This window comes from Amphiura filiformis, chromosome 20, assembly GCF_039555335.1.
Source record: "Amphiura filiformis chromosome 20, Afil_fr2py, whole genome shotgun sequence".
Taxonomy (NCBI): domain Eukaryota; kingdom Metazoa; phylum Echinodermata; class Ophiuroidea; order Amphilepidida; family Amphiuridae; genus Amphiura; species Amphiura filiformis.
Window position 1 is genome coordinate 53,886,688 of NC_092647.1, and position 17,252 is coordinate 53,903,939.

At 38.4% G+C, this 17,252-nt stretch overlaps 1 protein-coding gene across 1 annotated transcript in view; it reads right to left on the minus strand.

The window, feature by feature from the left end:
- The window catches only part of LOC140142010 (uncharacterized), a 52,029-nt gene that overhangs the window by 17,224 nt on the left and 17,553 nt on the right, over positions 1–17,252 (minus strand). The window contains 16 exon segments of the mRNA XM_072163912.1: positions 680–813; positions 2,405–2,578; positions 3,851–4,012; positions 4,583–4,837; positions 5,837–5,999; positions 6,897–7,141; positions 7,979–8,108; positions 8,981–9,126; positions 9,385–9,552; positions 10,722–10,895; positions 12,259–12,522; positions 13,399–13,570; positions 14,303–14,556; positions 15,135–15,240; positions 15,782–15,921; positions 17,075–17,245. Coding sequence (XP_072020013.1) covers positions 680–813; positions 2,405–2,578; positions 3,851–4,012; positions 4,583–4,837; positions 5,837–5,999; positions 6,897–7,141; positions 7,979–8,108; positions 8,981–9,126; positions 9,385–9,552; positions 10,722–10,895; positions 12,259–12,522; positions 13,399–13,570; positions 14,303–14,556; positions 15,135–15,240; positions 15,782–15,921; positions 17,075–17,245 — 2,858 coding nt within the window.

A 17,252-nucleotide genomic window follows, 5' to 3' on the forward strand; every position in this document is an offset into this window, starting at 1 on the left:
CAAATAATGAAAATAATACAAATGCAAAATGGCTTGCATTTCATGAAAATAATACAAGGCAAAATTGCTTGCACTTTAGAGGTTCTAAGGTATTATTCTATATTCACCTGCCTGTCAATCCCTCCCCTTCTACAGACGACTTATAGTCTGTATACCTTCCTCGAGTCAGTAATTTAGATAACTTTATACAAAAGTATACATTTTCAGAAAGGAAATGATGCAGGGATTCCTGCAAAAATGAATAGTTTTTGAGAAAATCTCAAAATTTGAGTCTACTTTAATGACTCGAGGAAGGTATAGGGACTATATCATATTCATTGTACCGGCACTTGCGATAGTTGGCAGGCACCTATTGTGGGCAAGCAAGCTTGACCACACTTAGCAATTTGAGAGTGTGCATCATTTTGATTTGCAACTTTTGAAAATGCACCAGTTTCATATACTGTTATCAATTGTCAATTTAGAGTGTTTGGAAGCAAATTTGGTGTCAAATTGGAGCTAACAAGATTCTGTAAACGACCTTATCAATCAAATTGTCATAACGCCAGGTTTTTGTGTGGGACAGGTTACATAAGTGTGTACTTTCTTTATTTGAGGTGTTTATGTCAGTTCACCTCAGCTTTCCTTTTTTTTTTTTTTTTATTATTGATCTAAATAACTTTGAATTCAAATCACTCACAGAGTCAGGTTGGCCTGGAGCCCAGCTGGTGTAAGTTACTGGAGTACCATCAGCCCATTCAAAGTCACCTTCAATATTATTTAGACCAATCCACACATCAGCGGTCACTCCTTTCAAGATGGCCGTCAAAAGAGCTACAATGCAATACAAATGATATCAAAAACATCTCCTTTCCTTAGTTTAATCATGAAATGTTACAACATTATCCTTCCAATGATGCCCAGGAAAAACAAGATCCAGGTGTTACCCAAATCGGAACTGGCTGTGAGATCTTTGTCATGCCAAATAAGATACTTTCCCAGAAAAGATATCTTACGCTTAGGGATTCAATCATGTTACGCCGTGTTCATCACCGATTAACAACGCGTCGTCTGCGTGGTTTGCTTCACGAGGGCAACTTTAATTGCCCGAGCGAAGTAAACCATGCAGACGCGACGGACGCAAGGTGTTAATCTGTAATGAAAAACGGCAAAACATGATTGAATCCCTTCCAACAACGAATGTCTGTTTGTCATTACCACTCAACCTTACAAAATGATCAGTGATTTCTCTGTTGATATCAGCAATAAAACTAAAGAATAAAGCAGTAATGTTTAGCTGCTACATCCAACATAAGAGAATGTTTACGTTCCAGGCATGACTTAATTCTACAAGCTCACATGTAACGCGTGACGAGTAACCTTGCATTCACAGCGTGATATGCTACTGGACTGTGGATTCATCACCGATTAACAACACTTAGCTCCTGTACAAAGGTATAGGAAGAATTGTTGAATTCACACAATATACAATGCATATCCTCCCTATACTGATTTGCTATTCAGTGCAACATGAGTCAATAGTATACAAATATTGACTGCTATGAGGGGCATGGTTACAATTATAGGCCCAAGGTGATCTCAAAACCATGACTATGCCCCGAGGCGTGAGCCGGGCATAGTCATGGTTTTGAGATCACCGTGGCCTATAATTTTAACTATGCCCCTAATAAAAAGCAGTCAATATTTGTTTTATATACCAAATCTTAAGATTCTTGTCATCTGTTTGGTTAAAAGCATCGACTTTGGGAAGAGAAATTAATAGTTTCAATGCGAACGGCACACAGATTACAATCTGCGATTTCTGCGTAATTATAAGCGTGAAAACATTAACGCATGCGTAATATCATTTTACGCTGGGAAAAACGCGCAGTTTGATCGTCGTGACGCACGTAACCGGTCCATAGTTCATTTCCATGGACCGGTCCATAGTTCATTTTGCGGGCATAGTTAATTCAATGACTGCACTTTCAACCAATCAGATGACAGGAATCTATATATGAGGTATATAATAAAAAATGGTGATCACTATCGACTCAACTGAATAGCAGATCAGTACAGGGAAGAAATGCATTGTGGGAAGTGTAAGATACCTTCTCTGATGCTCTCCATACTAAATTAAGTTTTCAAAGTATTCTAGAGTTTTGCCTAGGGATAGAGTGGGAGGGAGATTGGAAAAGAAACCAATCGCAAATATATATCAGCTGTTTTGAGATCTTTTAAGTTTACTCTTACATAGCAGGTTCCTCAGGCAACTGATGTGACCAGTCCAGCGGGTCAGTTGCCTGATGAAGTCTGGTGGTTCCAGACACAACATAGCAAAGTTGCACAAATTAAGTTCCCGTATTAGATTTATTTCCAAAATTCTTGAAGTATTCTTTGTGAGTTATGTCACTGTATATCTTACATTGGATTCCATAGACGTTGATCGATGCCAAATAGCCACTGGCTCCTCCATCAACCTTGCAGTCTGCCTGAGCATTTTGCCATGTCTTGCGGGTAGCTTCAGTCATTCCACCAAGCTTGTAACAGCGGTCTCTCAAACGGTACCAACCGGACGGGCAGCCACCCTCATTGCCCACTAAATTAAACAACAAAAAAGGAAAGAGATGATGTCAGGATGCAGAAATATACAAAGTGTAAAATATAGAACAATGACAAGAAGTTTGTTTCAGAAACCTCTGCATGTATTGCTATATGAAATAAGTAAAAAGTGGTTGTGTCATGGCCTTCAATACTAAAAGATTTGGTAGCTCTTCACTATCATAATAATTATTATTGTACAGCCCTTTTCAAAAATGGTCCGAATTTGTGGATAGGATTATCGCATGACACTCCCAAGTCGCAAAATAATCACCATTTTTGAAGTATACCTGTCGAGGGGGGAATCGCAAGAGGGCCTACCTGCAATAGTTGCCCTGTAGATATTTTGATAATTTCTGCATTCAATATTGTAAATATCTAGAAATAAGAGACAGCTATTGCAGATATGGCAGCCTTTTTGTCCTGAAGCCTTGTGTTAATTACTGCAACAATGTTATTTTACACAAGCATACACTACTAAATGAAATAAAATCTTGTGTGAGTGCTCATTTAAAAAAAGTTGAATTTAAAATTGATAACTATGTCTCAACTTCATACTGGCACAGAGGCTCAGAGCACACAATTCCATTGGATGGTGACTGCTGGCGCTATTGAGCGGCCACAAGTAGCAAAATCATATACATATTTGATGGCAGGTTTGAAGACTACATGTATCTTGACTTTTGTGTTCAGTCAATCATAAAATAAATAGCTTTATAACTAGTCCTGTTCTTTTAAAATCAATGACTAGATCTTGATGACTTACAGACAGGGCTCTTGCAGATGAAGGCACTGTTATCATTACAGTTATCTATTACTTACAGACAGGGCTCTTGCAGATGAAGGCACTGTTATCATTACAGTTATCTATTACTTACAGACAGGGCTCTTGCAGATGAAGGCACTGTTATCATTACAGTTATCTATTACTTACAGACAGGGCTCTTGCAGATGAAGGCACTGTTATCATTACAGTTATCTATTACTTACAGACAGGGCTCTTGCAGATGAAGGCACTGTTATCATTACAGTTATCTATTACTTACAGACAGGGCTCTTGCAGATGAAGGCACTGTTATCATTACAGTTATCTATTACTTACAGACAGGGCTCTTGCAGATGAAGGCACTGTTATCATTACAGTTATCTATTACTTACAGACAGGGCTCTTGCAGATGAAGGCACTGTTATCATTACAGTTATCTATTACTTACAGACAGGGCTCTTGCAGATGAAGGCACTGTTATCATTACAGTTATCTATTACTTACAGACAGGGCTCTTGCAGATGAAGGCACTGTTATCATTACAGTTATCTGTTGACCATCTGCCATGGCTATCAATGTCCATTTCCACACAGTTATCCATTCCAGGATGTGACGTGTCCCAATTCACATAGTCAATCAAACTCTGATCAGTCCATCGGAATCGATCTGGAAGGATAAAGCCATGGGGATAAAAATTTGAATTGAATTTATCTGAATGTTATCACACGAAAGTCACCAAAATGGCTGCCTGATTCTTCCCACACACAACTCCAACACGACCCATACATTGAAGGGAAGATGACAACATCTCAGGTGTACTCGCAAAGGCTTATGGGATTTACGAAAAAGGTCAATTGCATACTATTTTACCATCAATGAGCAAAACATGGCAGTGCCTGGACTCACAGCAGCTGAAGGAATTATCCCATCATGCATTGCAGTGTATCCCCCTTGCTTGATATCAAATATATACAAAAAAATAAGCCAGAGCAGCTTAAATATTGAGACCTATGGATAGTTGCATAATACTTAAGGGGTTTATATTTTCAAACAAAAGTCTAGGCAAACCTTATTTATGTGAGTAATTGAAAGTTGAATTGAGGGATTTTTTGTACATTTTCAACGGTACGTGCAGTTCTATAGTGGTACCACAAAGCATAATAGTATACTCCCTTCTGCTGCTGTGGTCTGGACTCTCTAAAAGTTTAAACTGTTTGACTGATATCCATCTCTTACCGTCCCATCTCTGCATTCCAATCCAAATGCTAGAAGCAGTGAAAGTTGAGCCAGCTCGTGTTCTAATAAACTCTAACTCATCATTGTTGTGGACACTAGCCAACCTAGCACCAAATTGGCTCTGACATTCATATGAAGCGGCATCAAAAGATCTTGGTGACAGAGACTCATCAAAGAGATAGCAGTTGTCGTTAAATCGATCCCATCCATTGGGGCAATTGCCTGATGGTGGAGTTGGTTCTGGAGGTTGTACAGCTGTGATAAAAAACATCAAACAAGTATAATGTAAGGATTGCATATGTAGCAATAAAACACACATCATAATTCAACTTTTATGATGTTCAGTTAAGACATAGATGGCTGGATGCAATTATGTGATGATCATATCACTCCTCTCGTACATTAGTATGTGTTGTACAGCTGTTGAACACAAATATTGTGCACTTTATGCTAAATTCTTTTTTTGAATCCTTATAACTAAAGGAACAATTTGAGGCATATTTCATCAAATCAAAATAGGAGTATTTCAAATGTTCAAGAAGTCATGTGATCTTTCATTTACTGGCCAAATTGAGAGAACCAAACATCAGAGATGTTGCAAACTATACATATTTTGACTTGTATTGAGAAGAGAAATACAATGACATAGTTTTTTTTTTGTGGAGAAAATGAAGCAAATTTAATTTTATATCCCTGTATACCTATACATTGTTGGTGCTGTACAGTACAGATCTGACATAGAGGCTTAAATGCTATATTATATCTGTGCAAAACTTCATACTTTTAACACAAAGTGCACCATTTCATAAGAATTTTTTTTTTAAAGTTCCATTTGTATTTTTGGGCACAAGTGTCAATACTGGAAAAGTTCACTAATTTGCATAAAAGCCCACTTAATATTTATCATTACCCTGCACATTCACACAATCCCCATATCCATTCTTGTTGATAACAGACTGTGTACAAGCAGTCAAAGTCTCAGTATGTCCCGATAATGAGGGCCGATTGTTCCATGAAATGCAACAGGCAAACCTGCTACGCACTTACCCCATATTTTTACGTTCTATCACGTAGCAGGCGCGCAACGCTCTACCCCGTATACGTAAACGCATGCAACGCTGGCGTGATTGTTAGACATGGCACAATCATACAATCGGCCCTCATGAATATGCGAGAATTCACAGCATACAATGCACAGGACTTTGACTGTCGATACATGGCCTGTAGTAGTCTGTGATTTCTACTTTGTCATACCTTGTGTGTATTTACAGATGAATGGTCTCATGTCATCACATGGTATAGCATCCCATGTCTCATCTGATTTTAGTGTAACGCATCCCTCACCGCTTGGCTCATTCTCACCCCATTGGGTGAAAGTCAAAGGCCAGCCATCTACATAGCCATAAGTTCCTGTGTCCTGAAAAGTTGAAGGAGAAATTAAAATTGGCAATTAAAATTTGTTGTCTCTTTCACATAACGTTGTATGTGATATTTTTGAAATTTATCATGAATTTTGGAAGAGTAAGTAAGTAGACAACAATGACAATATTCAAAATTCCCAAATCCTCGCTGTGGATGTTGCTTAATTAGAGATAATTAATTATTGATTAATATGGTCATATGAACTTTATTTCAACTCGTCCATTTCACATAACGGCATGTGCGCTAAACGTAATTCATTCACATGTGTTTGACATAGTGATGTATCTTGCCGACTGTAAAAATCGCTGCTTCACATAACAACCTATCGTCTCACATTGAAATACAAAAGTGTTATTTGTGTCCTACTGTGACATATTTATTTGTGTTGCATTACTTTCACATCCAGTATTTTCATTGTAGCCACCAACTTTAATATCCACTGTTGCAAACTTATACACCAAATAGGACCTCTTTGATATCTAGTGTTGCCAACTTTCCACAACATTGGGCTACTCTGATATTCAGTATTGCCAACTTGACAAATTAGCCTAATTTGAATGAATTTGTGTGTCCCAACAGCGAATAATTCACTCCACTGAGAACAATCAATAATGTTCCAAAATTATCTGAGTGAAATTCTGGTCCTTCAAAAGAAGGTGTTTTCCCCCGATATACTGTAAAAGTGAAAATTTCTCTGCTAAATTTATTTTCGTGCTTTTCGCGTTGCAAGCTGCTACCATGAAAATAACAACACGCAAATATATTCCTTTTGTGTACAGGCTAATGTAAGGAAACTTAGAATCATGAATTTAAAAACAGTTCAAAATTGGCAAAATGCAAAAAATTAATGACACAAATATTTCCATTTTAACAGTATTTAGGGGCACCTTACCTGGTCACCCATCAAACCCAGCCACATGGAGCTAAATTTGTTATTATACAGCGTAGTCTTGACGAATGCTTCCTGGTAATGATCAGCCAGTGAGGCAAGTTGGGCCGACTCGCCGTCACATACAGCTTGAGCATCGGCAAAGGTTGCTGCTGCTGTTTCCACACGGAAGCAAGAATCAAAATAGGATTGGTAGCCTTCTCTGGCACAGTTGGACACGATAGGTGGGTTACCTGGTAGTGTGGGGTCTGTATTCAAATTACATAAGAGGAAACAAGAAATATTATAAAAAGATAAACAACTACATGTACTGGTGTCTCTCCTATGGTACATGATTTAGTTAGAACAAGCAAGTTGAGAGTAACGCCATGTTAGATTTTGTAGTGGCAATCAAATAAGTGTGTTTATGCAGTTGCGTTGCCAGCGTAGGGACTAATTGCCCTTCTATGCGTGTGTATACGCCCCGTGGGATTAGGTTAGCGCAAGTGATTTGAATCTGCCACTACGAAATTGAACATGGTGTTACTCTCAACTTGAGATGAGACAGGACTATAGTAATGCTTTCAACTTGGCTAATGTGCAATATGATGATGATAATAACTTGATTTTCAAAACATCATTTGGCCTGGTCTTATCACATAAATAAGAGCATAGGTAAGGGCTTCAGTTTATTGAAATACATGATTACAAACTTAAGTGGCTCACAAAATAGACTATTTCAGTTGAAATCCATATACCCCCTATGGAAGACATGACCTTAATCTTCAACACAGGGAGTGTGAATTTCAAATGGGGTTACCTCATGAATGGGCGACACCATTTTAAATCTACACCCCTTGTGTGGAAGAATCACATCTTCCATAGAGGTGTGAGGATTTCAACTGTAAAAGCCCAACCTTACACAAGTCAAATTAAATCGCTCTACTGCGACTGGTTTTCCAATAGATTTGCACGGCATACACATAAAAGTACGCATTGGCGTAAAACATTGGTACCGCTCAATTATACAAAATCTGCTCCCTTATATCAGCAATAGAGGCAATTCTGTGCAAAGAAAAATAGACTGAACTCTTGTTTGCCCTTACCTAAGTCACTCTGGCATAGGAATGCATTAAGCTGTGGATCAATGGCACCATCGTTATCATCGCAGGCAACATCATTCCATAAGCCAGGCATATCAGGATCATTCAACATCTTCACACAACTCCACTGCATCTGTTGATGGGAAAATGACATACAGGTAACATTGATTATCAGAGTTAGAAATAAGCCACACTTTTCAAGGGCCATTCAGATACTTATAGGCCTAAAAATCTATAGGCCCTGTGTAAATTTGCACGAGCTTCTGGTCCAAAATGTTGGTTAAATCTTAGCATCAGTAAAGTATCACTTTTGACAAGATATGGATGATTGCTTTTCAAAATGCAGTGGCATACTGACTGGGGGACATCTTTAATTCCCTCAGCTTGAAATACCAGCACAAAATTGAACAACATTTGTGATGTGCTGTTTCCTTTTTGACCTGTGTCAACCCAAAATTTTGACCCATTTAAGCATTACAATTGTACAATTTCCAATCACTTGCATGTACACCAGGAAGTCAGACTGGGAGCTGGTGCAGTGACCTCATCACTTTTGTATTCATACAAACAATCAAACTTGAAGAAGTTGCACTGGCAGACAACAGGCTTTTTTACAATTTTTCGCTCCAATTTCTGGAACACTTTGTGATTTGGATACAAAAATAGAAGACAACACATCTGAATCCAAATCTAATCCACTGGCACACAATCGGCTCATTGGGCTAGTCCAGTTGATTTCTATACACCCCCAACGGTAGACATGATTTCAATCTTCAACACAGGGAGTATGAATTTTGAATGGAGTTACCTGAATGGAGAACTCCATTTAAAATTTACATGCCCTGTGTGGGAGAAATCATGTCTTCCGAAGGAGGTATATGGATTTTCAACTGCAATAGCCAAAGTCCAAAGACCACAAGTTATTTTGCCACTCTCCCTTAAAGCCTCCCCATCTCCACATTTGTCTTCATCCCGTCCGACCTCCCCCTCCACCAAGAGTCTTACCGGATCACCATCAGGTTGTCCTTGTCCCCATGCAGTATAATCAACTGGTTGTCCATCAGCCCATTTCCAGTCAGGAGTCACATTGTCAGTGTAAAAACCAATCCAAACATCTATGGGGAATGCCTTCATGATGGCAGTCAAGAAAGCTGTATGGATACAACAGTATGGAAGTTAAAATAAATAAAGCATTTAAGTGTGAGGTTATGCGGGCGACAAGTGCGTTTAGCGCTTATATGCTAGTTAAAAGCACTTGTGAGAAGTTAAAATAATGCTAACAAGTTTGTTTTTATCAAAGAAGTGCCCATTGAAGGTGTTGCGAATCGTCAGAGTCATGCAAGGTCTCTGTTCACCATTGAAAGTAAACAAAATCACTAAAATTCCTCTTTTGAGAGGAGCACACTTACATTGCAATCCTGGATGGTAGACTGTTGCTAGGTTACCGTCTCCAATAGCATTATCCTCACACCAATGCTGTGCCTCATGCCATGTCAAAGGCTCGTTGACGCCTTCAAGTTTGTAACATTTCCTATCCAATTTGTACCAGTCATCTGGGCAACCACCTTGGGCTCCAACTAAATGAAAATACATGAAAAAATATGGTGTTAGATACCAGTTTGGTTGGAATTATTTTAATTCAGGGTCATGTATAATAGAATAGAAAAGTAAGATTAATGCATGAAATAAAAACACCAAACAGCTCTCTGGATTAATAACCTGTAATAATTGTAAGAATTGTCACCAGTCCTTGAGGCAGGTCACTCATCTTTTTCTACATAGAAATGAGACCGCCGATCGCAGGGTCATTTCAAAACAAGGTTATAAGTATACCCACATAGTGTGTGTTGCGTCTGCGTACACCTGTCAAATGTGTGTTTTAATTACCGAACACATTTTGCAAAAGCCTTCTGGCACGTTGCTAGTAAAGAGCAAGAAATTAAAATGCAATTTTTGCGAATGCATTTGCAGGGAGAACCTCGGTTTGGTAGCAAGATGGAAAACTATGCAAAGGGCGAAGAGGGCAAGGTGGCTGATCGGTCTAAGACACTGAATCACTAATAAGCAGGTGTTACAAGATAGAATCCATCTACTTTTATGTATACACACTAAGTTTTGGGCACACCCAGATAGTGCTCCAACATGTACACACACCCCGGTGTGTCACTCTTCATATTACTCTCTGGTTGCATACTCCCGGCCCCTTCCCCTACCCCATGGTCATCTCACCGTTTTTACTTACTTGTAGGCATCTTGCATACATAGTTGGCTGAATCGGAGCAGTCGTCATCATTCCAGACGCCCTCATTGTTGACCTGCATCTTATACAGTTCTCACTATCTATTTGCCTAGCCACCCTTCCCCTACCCCTACCCCATGGTCATCTCACCGTTTTCACTTACTTGTAGGCATTTTTCATACATAGCTGCAGAATCAAAGCAGTCGTCATCATTCCAGACGCCCTCATTGTTGACCTGCATTTTAATACAGTTCTCATTCTTCATTTTACTATCTAGTTGCCTAGCCACCCTTCCTCTACCCCAACCCATGCACAACACATTGTTTTCACTTACTTGTAGGCATCTTGCATACATAGTTGGCTGAATCAGAGCAGTCGTCATCATTCCCAACACCCTCATTGTTGACCTTCATTTTAATACAGTTCTCACTCTTCATAATACTATCTAGTTGCCTAGCCACCCTTCCCCTACCCCCAACCCATGGACACCTCATTGTTTTCACTTACTTGTAGGCATCTTGCATACATAGTTGGCTGAATCAGAGCAGTCATCATCATTCCAGAGACCCTCATTGTTGAGTTGCATCTCTATACAGTTTTCATTGCTCAATTTGCCATCAGGTTGGTTGGCTCCCCAATTCTCAAAGACGACAAACTCCCTGTTGGCCCACTCGAAATAACCTGCATGTGCACAAATATAATGAAAATACAAGATCAGCAGAGGTCAACAAAAATGTGAGAACTCAGGGTGTTTAACAAAGTCATTTTAGGTGGGTGCTTATTTAGGCCTACAATACATAAAAAAGGCTTAAAATATTCATCCATCTTTAGCAGTGTGTCATATGTTTCAGTCCATTAACCCTAACCCAACTAGGACTCACTAAAGCTCACTATTAAAACCACTCTGCGTGCATGCATTCCACGGGACTTGATGACGTTAATCAGACCAAGTCATGTATACCCAGGGAATCGCTGGTCGGGCCAACGCCACCTGTGTAGCTACATGCCGGGATCTTCTGCGTGGCATGCGAGGGGTCCGAGGTTCGAATCCCGGGGGTGCCAAGTGACTTTCTTCTTCATCTTCTCTCCTTTTTTTTTCCTTCTTTCCCTTCCGATAGCACAAAAACCATGGGTAGGGTTAGGGTTAATAAATTAATATCACAGTTCACTTATAGACGCATGGGCAGTTTATAATGGAACCAATACGGTATAAATTTTTCATGAATTGAATAAAATAGTTGATCCTGTTAGCATGTATTTTTACAATTCACATAAATATTGTCAAGCAAAATAAGCTACTGAAACTTTCCCTCTTTGATTTTCTAAATCTGCATCTTCATCACTCAAAGTTGTACATATTGCTGCCACTGTATATTAATACCACTGTATGACAATTTGGTATTGGTGTATATAGCTATGGGCCTCCCCTTTCATTTTGTAACAAAATAAGGACTGACATGTTGCTCAAATGTATGTATCATATTTCCTTGACAATTGAATGGTATATTACGTATGTGTAATATATGTGTTCATTCATATCAAAACAATGCACTTGTCGGCTGCTACATATGTCTTTTTTTACATAATAGCTAAGAATAAATACCAGACTCATATCATCTCAAGTGGAAGTCACTTCAAATCATCCCCAAGTCACATGGTTTAGGAATGTTCTCCATATTCCTAAACCATGTGACTTGGGGATGATTTGAAGTAACCTCCAAGTTTGAGATGAGTCTGGTATTTATTTCTAACTATTATGTAAAAACAGACACATGTAACAGCCGACAAGTACATCCTTTTATATAGATATACATTATATGTAAGTACATGTAAGAATACATTTGTAAAACTTAAGACATATACTTAATATGACAATTTATAATTCAATTATTTCAAATACCTGACATTTGAATTTGCAAAATGACTAGATTTATACATTTTTAAACACAAACAATAGATTTCAACTTGAACATTTTTATTAAAATCTATATAATTAACCACACATTTAGAGCAACTTTATTACTTTTAAACTTGTTGAACTTACCATACATATGTCGTCTCAAGCCAATCCAAATACTGGAATCTGTCCCGAAAGCATCCATAGCGTAATGCATGACGAAAAGATTCTCATCATCATCATGAATACTGGCTAGTGAGGAGCCAAAATCTGTCTGACATCCGTACTGAGCGGCATCCCAAGTTTCGGCGCGATTTTCTCTGTCAAATTTGTAGCAGCTGCCACGCCATTCCTCCCATCCGCTTGGGCAATAGCCATTGGGGTCAATTGTTGGAGGTGTTGGCACAGTCTCTGTATAGACATTAAAAATCAAATTCTTTTTCTTTAACACTCATTAAGCAAGAATGTAACTTGAAATAAAGTTTTCAACTTCAACACTACACTATTTTTTCGCTCACCTGGAACGTTTTCACTAGTCGGACTAGCGTCTTCAGCAGATGGTGATGCTGTGATGATATCTTGTCTACAATGGGGATATCTCTCACTGATGACGTCATATGATTTTTTTTATTGTCCAAATAGTTACATTCTTCCTTTCTCTTGAAAAGAATTCAGGGTAGGGCTGGCTTGTTAACCGTTTCGGAAAATTTGGACTATATTTTGGCGCAGTCAAAAAAATTTCGGGCTCATTTCACTGGTTCAAATTGGTGGACCCATATTTTTCATTATTATGTTTTGATTAATCCTGTGTGAAAGTACTGGATCCAAAACTTATAATGATGATAAAATTGGATGCTTTACCCCCAATATTTATTGGTCTCAATAGGAGTTTTAAAATAGTGGAATCAACTACGTCTCATCCAATATTTTAAAACTCATATCTCGGCCAATAAATATGTGCTCAATCAATCCAATTTTATATCAAAATTGTGAAAAACTGAAACCTTATTTAGGAAATGCAAAATTTTAGCACATATACCGCAATTTTAAAAAACAACTTATATGTTTCTAATTTTTCTCTATCTTTCCTGTTTTCTTATTGCATGCCCTAACCATGCCCCAACCAGCCCTGGACATCACAGCCCATTGGGAAATTCTCAACGCTTTCTATGGCCAATCTGACTATGAAAGAATTGTCAATGCTTTTTCCCAATTCTTAAAATTAACTGTGACTTTTTCAGATTCCATGGGAGCCCTGCTATGAATACAATGTACATGTTTCCTTACCTAGTGTATACTTGCACATGTATGGTTTCTGTTCTTGACAATTTGTGTCTTCCCAATATGCTGACATTTCCCCATTGATTTGAGCAACACATCCATCACCGGTGGGTTCCTCCACACCCCAGTTAGTAAAGTCCACAGGCCATCCATTGGAATATGCATGGCGTCCTGTTATCTGTTAAGGCATTTATCAGTAGAACTCTTAATCAGACAATCTAAAAAATCATTACAGATCTGATTAAAAAGGTTTAAGTGGGCTAAGATACTCTGCAAGTGATATAAGACTGAAAGTATCTGTGTTTTTGGAGTCCCGATCTCATCTGCACATCCCGGTTACATATTGGAGGTGATGTGTATGTAGGGCCGTTAAGTTAAGGGAAACAACATTTTATAATGTTGCGTAAAGTGGCCTGAAGCTGTGGAACATTGCCTGACCGCTTTGAACAATTTTAGACAACTTAGCGCAATCCGCGCTGACTTTAAGCAGTAACGTTGGGTGGAACAATTTTGAGTAATTTTAAAAACTTTTGAGAGTGTTTTCAGCAACTTCAGGCAATTTTGAAAAAAAATGTAAAGCAATTTTGTGAAACTTTTAGTAACTTTATGAAATTTTGAGAAAATGTTAAGCAAGTTTGTGAAACTTTGAATAACTTTTTTTGAGAATGTTTTAAGCAAGAAACTTTGAGTAATGTACATTCTTGTATATTATTTTGACATTTTTTGACAACTCTGGGCAATTTTCCCTGTCACATGGGACCTTTATGAGTCAGCCGGCTTACGCTGCTGCTCATTTTATTTATGCAATATTTCAACGCGTACGTTGAACTTAGGATTTGAAGGGGTCCACAAGATGTGTGAACGCGTAAATATGTGTGATTTGCAAGAAAGTTAATAATTAATATCTTACAGCATTGCGTTCAAGACCAAACCATCCTTCCTCCACTTCTTCTATGTAAAACAATGTCTCTAAGAAAGCTTGCTCATAGCGATCCTTAACCGATGCCAAGAAGGTGCCTCCAGGAAAGTAATCTTCACATCGTGTCTTGGCCTCAGGGTAGGTGAGAGGTGATGCCGAATGGATTTTGAAGCAAGAACCAAAATAGGATTGCCAATCGTCTGGGCAGTTGCTTATCAATGGTGGGTTGCCAGGGAGTGCCAGATCTGTGGTGTGGATCATGAAAATATGTCATCATTCGAAAACATTCATTCTATAAAATACTACATCTACAAATTTTGTTCATTTTGGTTGTTAAATTGTTAGTTTTAAAGAAATTTATCTGCAATGGTGCTGACAAAAAAAGAAGAAAAAATCTCTCCAAATTACAAAGGTTTACACCAGTGGCAGCACCACTGGGGGCATGGGGAATGCCCCTCCAGTCAGAACTCTTTCCCCCCAGTTGCCTGCTCAGTAAAAACTCAAAATTACGAACATTTCTACTTTTTGCAGCAATTTTGGGCAAAATTTGTTGATTTTTCCCCCCTGTAATTAACTTTGCCCCCCCCCCCAAAATGTGCCGACACTGGTTTACATATGTACAGTTTGACCACCCAATATTAACACAAGGCACTGCACACAGACAAATAAACATGTACTTTCAATCAAAGTTTGTTGGGCCCAGCTGGAGTGAGTTACCCAATTGTCTATTTTCTTCAAAATTCATACTCCCTCTGTGGAAGACTATAGCTAAATCTTCCACAGGGGGAGTGTGGATTTTAAATGGCATAACACATTGGCTTACCAACTGGTTGTTGACACAAGTAAGCATTCTGGTCAGTGCAAAACACATCAATCCATCGTCCTGGGCTGTTGGGGTCATTGTGCATTTTACCGCACACATCGCTGCCCTAATAAGAAATAACACAAAATAGATTTCTTGATAGTATATTGCCAGAGCAGATATCTTACCCTTCCCAGAATCCTTTGCAACATGATGCATCACCTCATTACTTCAAATATTACACCAAATGACACTCCTATTTATACTTTGCACAGGTTTTCTTTCATTATTTGTTTTGTATAATATTGTATGGTGAAAATAAACTGAAACTGAAACTGAAACATTTTTGGGTTTTTTTATTTGAGAAATCCAGCATTTTAACATTTCTCACTTGCCCTACTTGACATTTTACTTTCCCTGCCCTTTACACATTCACCTAAAAGTTTATGATATGGTAGTCATCAAGACAAGGTGTAAAATGCAGTGCGGGGCACCCTTATAGTTCATGTAGGAATATCTGTTTGCATAACATTTTTATCATATCTGTAATTTTTATATCTAGCACTGTACTGACATGTTAGTGTTTGGTTGCCCAACATCAGATTTTAGTTGTCCCTGGCTAAAGGGCATGGGATTCTGCAAGGCCTGGTTGAATTATTTATACTTACAGAATCAGGTTGTCCAAAGTTCCAGTTAGAATAGGTAAGAGGTGACCCATCCTGCCAGTGCCATTCCTGTGTAGAGCCTCTATTGGTAAGACCAATCCAGATATCTCCTGTTGTAGCTCTCATTACAGATGTTAACAGAGCTGCAATAAAAATATGTAATTGTTCAAAATATTATGAAATATTCCATAAAAATTCTTCCAATAGTGCTCAAAATGTATGCTGACTTAATATTTTCAGTACTTACGTATACATAATACTTAGTTACTTATACATAAAGCTAGTTGTGTATATTATTCCCCCTTTGCATGGATCCGCTATCTTGCTACCAAAACGAGGTCCTCCCTGCAAAAAGTGCATTTTTGTTTCTTGCGCTTATCTAGCAATGTTCCAGAAGGCTTTTGCAAAGAGTACGCACACGCAATACGCTTGCTAAAAATCTTGTTTTGAGATGAACTTGCAATCAGCGAATTACATAGGCACCTAAATTGTGGGCAATGGATCATGGGGCTTGTATTATTCTTACACCTCTTCAATGAGCATAAATTGGCATGTAGGAATGTCTAGGATGTGTGCTTCTAAGCAGTAACGTCCCTGAGTTGTTGCTAATGGTTTATGGAATGATGTGGGGTCCTAGTGGTCGGTCAAAAATTTCAAAATTGACATTTTGGAATCAACAATAAGGTATATTCTTAGTTCTAGTTTAATATCAAATTTAAGTTATTTTGATGAAAAATAAGTTACTATCAGTTCCATATAAAGAATGTGCCACTGCTACATTTAGTATGCCTGTAGGTGGTTTAAAGAATAAACGACAGGAATTTTTGTTTTTACTATCCTCTACCATGTGATAGACGACAGGCAGGTCCAACATTTTGACTACAATAAAAATATTGGACCTGCCTGTAAATCTATCATAGGTAGAGGATAGTAAAACAAAAATTCCTATCGTTTATTCTCGTTCTTAGTCAGTTAAATATTATTTAAATAACTGTAAACTATTTTTGTAAGCAAAAACTAAGTTACCGTCATAAAAACTCCCCTTATTATAAAATGAACAAAACTTGTTTACAACTTTACATATTCTGTTGCGCGTACTGCTAGCGGGTGTGTGTATTCCGCACTAGTCTATGCATACAACACGATACATACGCGAACCTCTAAAAGCGTGTTATGCGTTATCAACACTCATGATGACGTGGATAGACGGCACCCAAAATCATGTGATTATCCAATCAGATTATGTGTCCGCGAACTAGACCACTCCCACTGACAAAGAATGAGTGATCAACTTACACTGTTGTGCATTTTTCTGGATAGAAGCCAGAGATGCATCTTGGTGGTAGGATCTGCAGGCAGCATTGGCCTCATCGTACGTCTTCTTATCATCACCGGTTCTTCCAAATAGGGCATAGCATTTGTCAAGAAGCTTGTACCAGCCAGATGGACAACCACCAGTAGTACCGACTGAACA